Source organism: Chionomys nivalis, chromosome 5, assembly GCF_950005125.1.
Source record: "Chionomys nivalis chromosome 5, mChiNiv1.1, whole genome shotgun sequence".
In the NCBI taxonomy this organism is placed as follows: domain Eukaryota; kingdom Metazoa; phylum Chordata; class Mammalia; order Rodentia; family Cricetidae; genus Chionomys; species Chionomys nivalis.
Window position 1 is genome coordinate 25,151,467 of NC_080090.1, and position 12,781 is coordinate 25,164,247.

At 38.0% G+C, this 12,781-nt stretch overlaps 1 protein-coding gene across 21 annotated transcripts in view; it reads right to left on the minus strand.

Moving 5' to 3' along the window:
• Positions 1–12,781, minus strand: part of Pbrm1 (polybromo 1) — a 99,450-nt gene that overhangs the window by 55,773 nt on the left and 30,896 nt on the right. For 18 of the 21 annotated variants that reach the window (XM_057770708.1, XM_057770707.1, XM_057770713.1 and 15 more), the window contains 5 exons: positions 12,257–12,352; positions 11,006–11,097; positions 6,872–7,085; positions 3,454–3,595; positions 1,756–1,853 (listed from right to left, as the gene is read on the minus strand). In XM_057770708.1, the coding sequence (XP_057626691.1) occupies positions 1,756–1,853; positions 3,454–3,595; positions 6,872–7,085; positions 11,006–11,097; positions 12,257–12,352 (642 nt within the window). The remainder of the gene's footprint in view (positions 1–1,755; positions 1,854–3,453; positions 3,596–6,871; positions 7,086–11,005; positions 11,098–12,256; positions 12,353–12,781) is intronic. The other 3 variants (XM_057770730.1, XM_057770721.1, XM_057770729.1) reach the window with 1 other exon arrangement.

Genomic DNA, 12,781 nt, shown 5'->3' on the forward strand with positions numbered 1-12,781 from the left:
TAGCCACAAATCATTTTCTTTTTCAGACTTTCAGTATAAAAAAAAAAAACCAACAAAGCAAAAATAGAATCATATACATTATTGAGGAGTAGAGTGGTATTTGGAAAACATGGCTCTGACACCTCTGGCCAATCTCATGTTTCTTGACTCCTGCTGAAATGCTCTGATTATCAAAACCTTCTAACTAAAGTTTATTACTTTGTCACTGACCAATAGTAGTGAATTCTCAGTCTTTTAATAATCATGCATGCTTGGAGCCCAAAACTGGGACAGTTTTTTTTAATTGTTTTGGTAGAAAACTTATGGTTCTGCCACTTTTTTCCACTTTATTGTATGAACCATTTCCTAGGAAACCTATTCACAAGGCGACTTTTGTCTGAAATGTGATCTAGTAATTTTAATAACTTATAGCTTAGTATTCTTTTTATAGGAAGTTGAAGGGCAATAACTTCATCTAATTGAACTATACCACAAACTACAGGCCCCAGAGATATGTACATTTTAAGTACCTAGCCTAGGTTAATGCTTCCTTAGAACTGCTTCCTAACACTCAACTTATTTAAAATCATTTCCTCCAATGCTGGTGCTAACTGCACCATCACTTTTGCCTCCATTACCTTCTTTTGCCTGAGAAGTTTCTATCTTTGATTGGTGACTGATCTTACTCAAAGATGTTCTTGATTTGATGTCTCTGATCTGGTTTCACATTTTTCCTCTGTTGTCCCTGGTATAACAAGGAATTAAGAACTTGGAAGGATGAAATTCACAGGCCAATAATGGAGGAGACTTGCATCTCAGGGTACACCAACTAATTTAGCTAATACCGCATAGCTTTGCAGTTATTTTCCAAGTTAAAAACTGTTCCCAATTGCTGTGTGAGAGGGAAAGACAGGGCAGCTTTCGGCTCCTGAATCACATTTCAAAACCTTCTGATTTTAGTAGATCTTTTTAATGCAAATACAGAAATATGTCAAAAAATGAATTGGCTTCTTCATTCAATTCTGAGTCTGTCAAGCCCTCCTGCTATCAATGATTAGCTTATTCCTTGTTCAAGGGATCCTCCCAGACTGACTGCTGTTACAAAGAATGTAAATCTTCAGGGAAAATATGGTGTTCCACAATGATCAGGCCAGAGAAATTCCAAGAGATGGTCTTGTATGATTCCTTATAAGAGCCTAACTTCTGAATCCCAGGTAAGTTCTTCTTAACCAGTGAGGGGAAGAAAAGGATTAGGGAAGTTGAGAGGATAGTTAGGAAAAACAAAACAAAGCAAACACCCAAATAATCAATTTAACATTTTTATTGCCTACAACAGCTATGACTTGATAGTCTCAAAACCCTAAGTAAAGACCAAGTTAATGAGGAAAAGCAACAATCAGAACAGTGACTTATTTCACTGCAGCAGCAGCAGGGGTGACTTACTCCTTACCTTTTTCATTCCTACTCCATTTCTGCAACTCACTAAGAAACAATTATCTAAGATTTAAGTGGCATTTTGAAAATGCCACCTTAAAAAAAAATCTGGACAGCAAAACGAATAGTATGTTTCCCTAAGCTACATGTCATTTTTCTGTCATCTAAAAGCAATATGGTACTTGTGAAAAAGAAAATACTATCAACTTACAAATACACTGGAAAATACATACTATCAAAGCTTTTAGAAGAATTCATACTTCATTGCTTTCATTTTTTCTGCATTTATCTAAAATACAATAAGTAAGAACTCAGCTGGCTCCAGATGAGAAGATCATATACCTTTTTCTTTTGGCACTACCAGTATCAGAAGTGGCTGAAGAGATCATGCTGTCTCCGTCCTCAATGTCATCTCTCCTGGCAAGCTCTTTCTTTTTTGCCTGAAATAGAGTAGATGCCAGGAGTGAGCCTCACACTGTCAGGCATTCTATGAATATATGGATGTTAAAGAACTAGGCATATCACATTCATTTAGAGAGGTACCACCTCACATAGGATACATAAAACTGAACAGTCTCCAACTATTTTTTAATAACCTAATTTAACAAAAGCCTGTGTGATAGAAAAGTATGCTAAAAAATGGAATCAAACTAAAACACAGTGCTACTTAGAGCATTTATGACTGTCAATGGCATGGTATAGTTAGAAGTTCCGAGACGAGCTGTGGGGTTGGCTAGCCCTGCAGGCCATGGTTAAGTTACGTTAACTTGGGGGGGCCTTTGGCATCTGATTTCTAAGGAGCAGTATGGCAAAGAAAAAAAAGTTTAAAACCGAGAGGTGAAAATCTAGCTATACCATCTTTCATTACACATCTTTTAAAGCTACTTTGCAGACACAGTTGAAAAGCCCAAGCACAGCAATCTTAGAGAACAGACTAACTACAGCAAAGATATCTGAAGTTCACAGCACTGAGAAAGAAGCAGTACTGATCATTAAAAAAAGAAAAAAAAAAAAAGGCTCTATGTTTGACTTAAAATTGCCTTTGCTTCTTCTTGGTTCAAGGCTACTCTTGTTTCCAGAAATAGTCAATCAAAAACAGTGAGACAGAGGCCAGCAAAATGGTTCAGCAAGTAAAGAATTCGATCCAAGTCTGATAACTTGAGTTTGATTTCCTGAACTCACGTGGTAGGAGAGAACTGACTCCTACAAACTGTAACCTGACCAGCCCCCTGCCACCACACAAATGAAAAAGCAAATAAATCCAACAAGAACAAAAAACCTCAAATGTAAGACAGTGTTAATCTGGAACTCACTCAGAGTTCTGGCCTTGACCTCAGAGACTGCCTACCTCTGCCTCCCAAGTGCTGGGATTCAAGGCGTGTACTACCACCACCTTGCTAGCCTGGGTTAAACTGTATTTCATATCTACCTTTTTGTCTTAAGAACCCCTGGATGATCAATAGCATCTAGTTCTTTCCAAGGTATGCTATGAGAGATCTGACAAACTCTTGAATGTTACAATGATCAATTAGCATTCAGATGTCCTGTTGCCAAAATCAGTAACCCCAAAGCGTGTGTGTGTGTGTGTGTGTATGTGTACACTACAGGGTCTTGTTATATATAGCACAACCTGGCTGGATAATTAGGGTCTTCTTGCCTCAGCCTCCTCCTGGGTGCTGGGATCACAGGTGTATGCTACCAGGCCCTAAAAGACTACCCCATATCAACAAAGTCTAGAACCAAAAAGAATAAACTGCAGACAGAACAATTACCATGTGGAATTGAAGGGTAACTTTCTGAGAACACTGAAACTGACTCTCTCCACTGGGCCAAATCCTTGCTCCCTCTAGTACAATATTTATGGTACTTAAAATATTGTTTCTTCTCTATAGGGCTCTGATAAATCTAAAAAACATTCAACAATATTTGTAGTGGAAACAAATGACTCATATTCTGAGGGTGGAGATAGGGCACACATATCTGAAGAGGACATTCCAATCACATAAAACTAATTCAATGATACAACAAACAGCAACATACCTGCATGACTTGCTGCAATTTCAGGACTCTCTTATAGATAGTTGAATTGGGAACATTATAGCGTTTGGCATTTTCAAACATTAAATTCAGATCACACTCCAAATGATCTAAAGTTTCATATTCCTGGTTTTTTAGCTTTGTTCTGTAAAAGACAAATAAATGATTAGACGTTTCCATTATGAAAATTACCAACCATTCTTCCTAAAAGTTTATTACAAAAAAATTTCACAAGCGCTACATAATGTCTTTATTAATCACTTGTAACTGGCTTTTAAGTTAAGAGGTAAGGTCTAAAGAAATATTCAATTTAGACAATATTGCTGTTTACCTGAAAATCTAAAAGAATAAATTAAACAGAAGGACAGAGTAAACTATGAACGCAAATACACTAGGAAAATTCCCAGTGAAAAAAATCCTGAGGGGAAAAAAATTAGATTTTAAAATGCTTCAATGAATCACTGTGAACTCCTGATTTCTGAAAATTAGGATGCATACAAGTAACCAGTGATAAGGTGCTGAGAAAGCACCTAGAGTAACATATTTACCTCCAGAGCCAGAACAGACACATAGATAGTGAAGGGGGCTCTCATGATGGGAAACAAGAGGCAGATCTGTCAGAGCCTATTTGTTACTATTCTTCCAGGGCAGTCATTTATAAAGAAGTAACATAGTTTAGAGCTGAGGACTGTTTATTTTACTTAAAACCCCTAGGAATTCAAGTATCTTAGACACTATTGCTATTACTATCAGCTATGCTCTTTGTATAAAGTCTGTTGGCCCTAACTGTATGGATTTTGGATATAAACTTTTACATCTTTGATTAAAGTACCTACATGCTAATCACTGAAATAAAAAAAAAACTGTGCTAAGAGAATGACAATAGGTAAAAACAGCCTCATCAAATGGATGTAGAGATCCCAAACTTTCTCTTAGAAATGGTACTATTCAATATGCATGTAAAGGTTCACTTTAAGTTTATTCAAGTGATATTCAGATTCTGTGCAGTGCTTAAGGAGATATAAGTATTGGAAAACATCTCTGGATATAGCAAAAACAATTAAGCACAAATTCAATTCTTAGTACTAGCTCATGAGCCTAACAGCAGAATTTAAATTACACTCTCAGTTTATTCTTGCCAAACCAAAGGTGAAGAAATAGGTGTTAAGAACACCCACAAAGAACACAAACTCTGGGCTGGCAAGAGTCAGTGGGTTAAAGCACTTGCTCTCAAGTTTGACATCCCGAGTTCAAACCCCAGATCTCATAGTAAAAGAACTGACTCCTGAAGTTGTCCTCAGACCTCCACACAAGTTACGGTATGCCTGTGACTGCATTTTACAGCTACATGTACACATGTCACAAAACAAAATCCAAACTTGAAAATGATAGTTTGCTAGTCACTGCTAGTATCATTCAATGGCAGTCTTCGGGGGGATAGAAAGGGACATGGGGATGGCAAACCTTAGTACAATGGAGAGTGGCATGAGGAGTCACACTGGCCAGTTCCTCTAAGTTTGTTTGCTTTCCTTTTGGTGGGGCTGGAGACTGAACCCAAAGGCATGTTAAACAAACACTACCATTCACACAGTCCCAGTCTTCTACTCTACGTTTGGGAAGGTATCTACCTCTCTTCCTTCTGCCAACAAATATTCCTAGGAGCACGCTGGATTGCACAGCCATTGAAATTGAATGAAATTTAAAATCAAGTTTCTTACTAGCATTCACCAAATTTCAAGAGCACACCATCTATAATCACACATCTGTGTGATTATCACACAGTTGACACACACAGTACAATATTTCTGGCATCATAGAAAGCATCTGAAGAGCATAGCTGAAGACACAACTACATCTATCTTTCAAAACTCTGGTGTGATGCCTCAAGGCCTCAACTATGTCCCTACTTCTCATTCTTTCACACTGGTACACTACAACACAATGGTTCTCAATCTTCCTAATGCTGTGACCTGTTAATACAGTTCCTCATGTTGCGGTGACCCCTAACCATAAAATTATTTTGTTTCTACTTCATAAGTGTAACTTTCCTGGTACATTTTTAACTGTTATGAATAGTAATGTAAATATCTGACCAGGCTATCAGCTGTGACCCCCCAAAGGGGTCACAATGTATAGGGTTGGGACCCCTGCACTAATACAAATACCACAGAAAAATTTAAATGAAGGAAGATGCAGATGAATCTTTCAAATTTTATATTGTCTCACTTAACAAATCGATATTTGTATTATAAAATTCCAATTTGGAACAACTGTCAACTAAGATAGCCGAGGACTTTATTTGGCTTTTAAAATGAACTAGACCAATGACTAGAAAGATCAGTCAGAGCTCTGGCTGCTTTTCCAGAGGACTGAGGTTTGATCTCAGCACCCACACGGTGGCTCACAACTACCTGTTCCTGGAGTTCTAGGGAATCTGATATCCTCTTCTGGTCTCTTCAGGCACCTGGTACATACACAGTACATAGACAGACATGCAGAAAATACCCATACAAATTTTTTAAAAGTAGGGGTTTTGGGAACAGGACACACTAGGACATGGTCCAGCATTTAAGAGCACTTACTGATCTTTTTTTCTTTTTTCTTTTTTTTTTTTGGTTTTTCGAGACAGGGTTTCTCTGTGGTTTTGGAGCCTGTCCTGGAACTAGCTTTTGTAGACCAGGCTGATCTCGAACTCACAGAGATCCGCCTGCCTCTGCCTCCCAAGTGCTGGGATTAAAGGCGTGTGCCACCACCGCCCGGCTGCACTTACTGATCTTATAGAGGATCTGAGTTCAGTTCCCAGTATCCACATCGTAGTTCACAACAGTCTACACTTCTAGTTCCTAGGGATCGAATGCCCTCTTCTGATCTCCAAGGACACCACATATGAACATGCTGTACATATGTACATGCAACAACACTCACACAAATAAAATAAATCTTTAAAAAGTTAAAAAATTAACTAAACTACTTGAATTTCTTTAAGTAAAGGAAAAAGAAACCAAAGAAAATTTTTTTTAATTATAAAGGAACTTCATAATGTCTGTAAATTTACTCTCCTTCCTAAGGCAAAGAATATAAAAGATAATTTTCTAAATAAATGTTAACCTAATTTCTGCTTCATTTTAGTAGACCAAATAAACTGATTTTCTATATGCTGAGGCAGGAGGACTTTGGAGACAGCCATGACTATACAGCAAGACTATGTCAAAAAAGCTAAGTAAATGAAAAAGTATCAATGAATGACAGCGTGGGCATGAAGGTTTTTTCTTTACTCAGTTATGAGAGAGACAATTAAATATTGAGGTAAAAACCATTTTTTACCACTTAATTCCTTATCTACTTCTGGAACGAATAGGTGTGTGCAGGCTCAGCTAACACGGAGACACATCTACACTGAGGAATGTAGAAGCGGTCTTACCTGATTTGTTGAAGTGATATGGGCATTTTAATCTGCTGATAATAATCTGGGTATTTTTTCTTTGAAGGCAAATGGAAAAAAGGTTCGGCTATTAGCTGCCCTTGGTTATTGCGACAGCTCCTGACTGTGTCATAAAGCTGATGAAAAGGATTTGAAACATCCATGAAGGAAGTAATGCTCTCGGCTTCAGACTCCCCTTCTTCATAACGTGCAGCTGAGAAGACAAAAACATATTTACCAGGGAAATAAAGACAAAACGATCCACGTTTAATCTTAGTGATTCTTAAAAAGATTTTATGTGTATGAATATTTGCCCCCATGTATGATGGGTACCTGGGGCCCACAGGTCAGAAGAGGGCACTGGATCCTCTTGGTTTAGAGTTACAGACAGAGTGAGCTGCCTTGTGGGTGCTGGGAATTGAACTTAGGTCATCTACAAAGCAATAAGTGCTCTTAACCACTGAGCCATCTCTGCAGGCCAGAACCAACATTTTAAAGCATGTTTTTTTTTCTTTCCTTATAAATTAGGCCCTACACCATGGCCCAATTTGATCGAGAGAGCTCAGAAATCCTGTTTTAGTCCCTTGGGTGCAGGAATTATGGGCAGGCTCAATCATGTTCAGAACCTATTTATTTTTTGGATGAAGGGTTCACTACATAGACTTGGCTGGCCTCCAACTTACATCTACCTCACAAGTGTTAGGTTTATAGGCATGTGCCACTATGTACAGCTTAGAAAATGATTTTACAAGATCTCTAATTTTCCTTAAAAATAATGTTAAATATGGCTAGAGTAAGTACTAGAGAGATGGCTCAGTTAAGAATACTTGCTACTCTTCCAGACCTGAATTAATTTCCCAGAACCCTCAGGTAATAACAACCTTAACTGCAAAACTGCAGGGCATCTTATTCCTTCTTCTGACCTCCAAGGGCACCTTCAAATACATGGCATACACTCACAATACATACCACACATAAATAAAAATAAACACCTAGTGTAATTGCACATTTTAGAAAAATATTCACTGGAAATGGTAAATTCAAAAGTTGCACTCAGTTAAAACACTAAAAAAGTTTCTTTTTAAAATGTGATTTCAGGTTGTGAGATAGCTCAGTGGTTAAGAGCACTGGCTGCTTTTCCAGATGGATCCAGGTTCAAACATTCCCAGTACCCGCATGGCAGCTCACAACTGTCTGTTAACTCAGTTCCAGGGAATCTGACACTGTCACACCAATGTGCACAAAATTAAACTACTAAATAAATAAATAATAAATAAATAAATAAATAAATAAATAGTGATTTCTTCTAGCCTTTGTTGACTCCCCGAAAGTCTTACCCTCTCTGAGAGTGAATTAAGGGGTGGGATAAAGGGTGTGTGTGGGGGGGGAAGGTGGAGTGATGTGGGATTCCCTTCTGTATATGTGAATACTACTGGTTAATAAAGAATCTGCTTTGGGCCTAATGCAGTGCAAGGCAGGAATTCCAAGCAGATAGAGAAGGAGAGAGTAGGTGGAGTCAAAGAAAAGCCATGAAGCCACTGCAGGAGACAGACATCGGATGGAACTTTACTGGTAGGCCACAATCACATGGCGATACACAGATTACTAGAAATGGGTTAATTTAAGATCTAAGAGCTAGCCAATAAGAAGCGTGAGCTAACAGGCCAAGCAGTGTTGTAATAATACAGTCTCTGTGTGATTATTTCAGGTCTGGTGGCCGGGAAACAAGCAGCCCCCATCAACAGTGGAGGAAGTGGAAATTGGATTTGGCATGTAAAATGAGAAAAGATAGTTATTTTTCTTAAAAAATTAAAAGAAAATATGATTTCTTCAGACTTCCTGCTATGCTCAGCCAAATGGAACAAGTAGTCATTTGGAGATCTCAGTACCAAAACAGAAGCAGTGCTACAGTTAGGATCTGCAATGCATCCCCCACCCCAAAGACTCATGTGTTAAATGCTTGTTCCTCAGAGTTGCATTACTGGGAGGTGGTAGAAACTAAAATGTGGATTAGAGGAAGTCACGAGGGCATGCATCTGAAGGAGGGAATGAGACCCTGCTTCTCTTCCTTTTCACTTCCCAACACACAAGGTAAAAGGTTTTACTCTATACCATGGCCCCTAGTATGTATGATATGCTGCCATGCCACAGGACTAAAAGAAACACGTCTGACTGATCATGTACTAGAACTTCCCAAACTGTGAGCAAAAGCAAGATATGGTTTATTATCATTAGGTATTTGCTAGGAAAACAGAAGACTAACACATTTACCACAGGACAAATTTAGATTAGGTTGATACTCTCAGACATGATTGCCCCACTCATTTCTAACATCAGAGAATGATTGATTCCTTAGTAAGGAAATGTTCAGTAGAAGCTAAGTCATAAAAACACCAGAACAAAGCAAATAATTTTTATAGAAATACAAAACACGTGCTGCTCAATTCTCTAAAGATTTAGTTACCTGCATGTATGTGTATAAGTTGTGTGTGCAGGTGCCTGAAGAGGTTAGAAAAGAGCTTTGTTTTGTAGCTAAGGCTGATCTTGAACTTCCTGACCATCTACCCCCAGAGCATTGAAATTACAAAATACATTACCACAGTTGCTTTTATGAGGCACCGGGGAACAAAACTAGGGTTTCATGCATGTACAGCAAGTACTCTACCAACTAAGCTACATGCCTGGCTCTCATTAGATTTTTGAGCTTTATCTTTTTCATTACTTTTACATTAGTTGGTATCCTTCTTATACTATTATCAGAAAAATGCCCTGCATAATTCTGAAACATTCAAAACCCATTGAAATTTATTTTAAATTCTGTAGATAGTCGACTTTGATAAATGGGAACCTGGGGGAAAAATATATATATATATTTTAAGTGCAGAATGTATCTATCAAGCCTGCTATAGTAAGTTATATAGTAGGCACTAGAACATATCAATGTTCCAATCCAAAGAACCTGTGAATGCTACCTACGTCAGAAGAACAACTTTGCAGACGTGATAGTATTGACTTGAGTAGGCACTTAAAAATAATGGCAAGGATGCCACCATGAAGGAGTCAAAGAAAGAAGGAATAACAAATACTGAGGCTGAAGAGCTATAGTTTAAAAATGGAAGAAGGAACCACCAGCCAAGGGATACAGGTAGCCTTGAAAAACCAGAAAAATCAAAGCACCTATTTTCCTGTAAAACATCGAAATAGAAGGCTGGCCTACTTACCCACCTTGACCTTAGACACTGCTCTAAGAAACTAAATTTATGTTGCTCTAAGTCACTAAGTTGGCAGTAATTTGTTTCAACAATAGGAAACAAAGTAATAGGAACAAAGTGTGTTCAAGGTTGGGGATGTAGCTAAGTGTTAGGGCTTTGTCTAGCAGGAATGAGGCCCTGGGTTCAATCCCTTGTACCACCTGAAGGGAGTTGTGGGTATTGGCGGTTGGGACACAGTAAATGGACCCATGCCTAGCACCTCTTATTTAGCCAACTATGAAAAGGGCCCATTAACTTCTAAAGACAGTATTTTCAAGTATCTTACAAAGCTCCATCTGTTTGTTTTTTACATACTTGGTCTTCTTCTGCAACACCTTCCCAAGGAAACAAATTTTTCATCACTATGACAGAACATTTTTATTTGTCAATATCTGTATTCGAAAGTTCACTTTATTATAAGTCAATAAAGCTACAGTTCCTCTTTGGTTATTTCTTTTTGTTTACTATTTGCCTGATACATTTCCTTTAAGAAAAAGTGTTATTTTTATTTTATGTGTATGGGCGCTTTGCCTGCATTTAAGTACCATATGCATGCAGTGCACGTGAAAGCCAGAACAGGGTATCAGATCCCTTGGAACTGGAATTACAAAGGGTCACGAGGCACCATATAGGTGCTGGGAATTGAACCCATGTCCTCTGCAAGAGTCACCTCTCTAGCCTCTTGCCTGATTTATCTTTATCTACTCTCTTATGTTCGAGTTCCGTCCATTAACACAAAGCAATTTACCTTTGACAATTTTACTTATCCAAGACTATATCAAATACAACAAAACATTTTCTTAAAAAACTAATAAATTCCAAGAAAGATCAAAGTCAATGCAATTTCCCTCAGCCAGAAGAACTACAATATAAGAATGCCTACCAGCTAAAGCAGCATCCTCTTCACTTTCGGAACCATACTGAAGTGCCATGGTAATTGCTGATAAGCGACCTCCTTGGACTGCTCTTTTATTACTACAAAGAAAAATGAGCAATTAGAAGACAGGCTGGTGTTACAATTTGTTCATCTTATGAAACAGGAACTGTTAAAATGTACTAATATCAAAAAAAAAATAAGTTCTATTACTTGTCTTCTTAGTTTATAACAGTCTTCATAATCAGTCTTAGCAAAGAAAAGTAGATTTTTTTTTGTTCTCAAAAAAGAAAAGTTGGGCCGGGCGGTGGTGGTGCACGCCTTTAATCCCAGCACTCGGGAGGCAGAGGCAGGCGGATCTCTGTGAGTTCGAGGCCAGCCTGGTCTACAAGAGCTAGTGCCAGGACAGGCTCCAAAGCTACAGAGAAACCCTGTCTCAAAAAACAAAACAAAACAAAAAAACAAACAAACAAACAAAAAAACAACAAAAAAAAGAAAAGTTGGGGCTGGAGAGATGGCTCAGCAGTTACGAACACTAGCTGGTCATCCAAAGAATCTGGATTTGATTTCTAACATCCAAAGGGCAGCTCCAGGCTGTCTGTCACTCCAGTGCCAGGAGATCTGACACCCTCTTCTGGTTTCCACCGGCACTGCACTCACATGGTGCATGGCCATACAAGCATGTAAAACACCCATATATATATATAAGCAAACCTTTACCAACAGACAGAAAGTGGTAGCAGAAAACCTACAGTAAACTAATACAATTTGTTTTGTTTTTCACTTAACTGTAGTACATTACTCCATATTTTATGGAAAATAAGAATTTGGTTATTTTCTTCTAAGATACTCATTTCACAATAACAAATTTTATTACGAACACAATATTTATTTAGTATAAACAAGTGTTTAATACCACATTTTATTTGTAAGACTAAACACTACTTAATAAAGCTTAAGTGTTATCTGAGAGGTGAGAAAAGATCTATACAGAACCTTAACCTACTTGTGGTTACTTTTGTGACAGGCTCTTGCTATGGAACCTGGACTGGTCTTGAACTCACATCTTCCTGCCTCAGTTTACCAAGTGCTGAAATTTTGGTATATGCCACTATGCCCAGCTCTTACCTCAATCTTCTTAAGTAAAATACTTGATACACCCTCCTCAAAACCTAGAGTAAAACTTTAAGATAGCCATGTGGCTAGCATGCCTATGTCACAGCATGAGTCAGCTCTCAGACTACAGCCTCTTACTCTCACCGGTAATACTTGCTAGTGGGGTTTCTTTCTTCACCAAGACTGCTTTTACTGTGCGAAGGACCTGTCAGTCTGGCTGCAGCCAAATTTGATGCAGTCCTATCCAAAGATAAAATAAAAAAATAAAATAAAAAAACCCTCAGAGACTGAAAAGCTAAAAATCAGAATGCTGGGCAAACAAAAAGGAGACAACTATTTCCTTCTAAGAAAAGTATAAAATATTTCTGAGAGTCTATTATACAGCAAGTTCTGTGTCAAGATTGGGGACATTGAAGAAAGGGACCAGGACTAGTGTTCATGGGCTTGTGGTTGCTACAGAACCAGAAGAAACAAACATGAAGGCCAGAAGAAAGCTTTGAAAGTAGTTACTCAATGTTTCCATTTCATTTAAGAGGAAATGGAATCCCACAACTAAGACATTTTCAAAGATATAGTTCTAATGAAGGACAAGCCAGAATGAGACCTGAATTGTTCTATCTAAACATCTTATTGCACACATATAACACAGTATTATTATATATTCACATA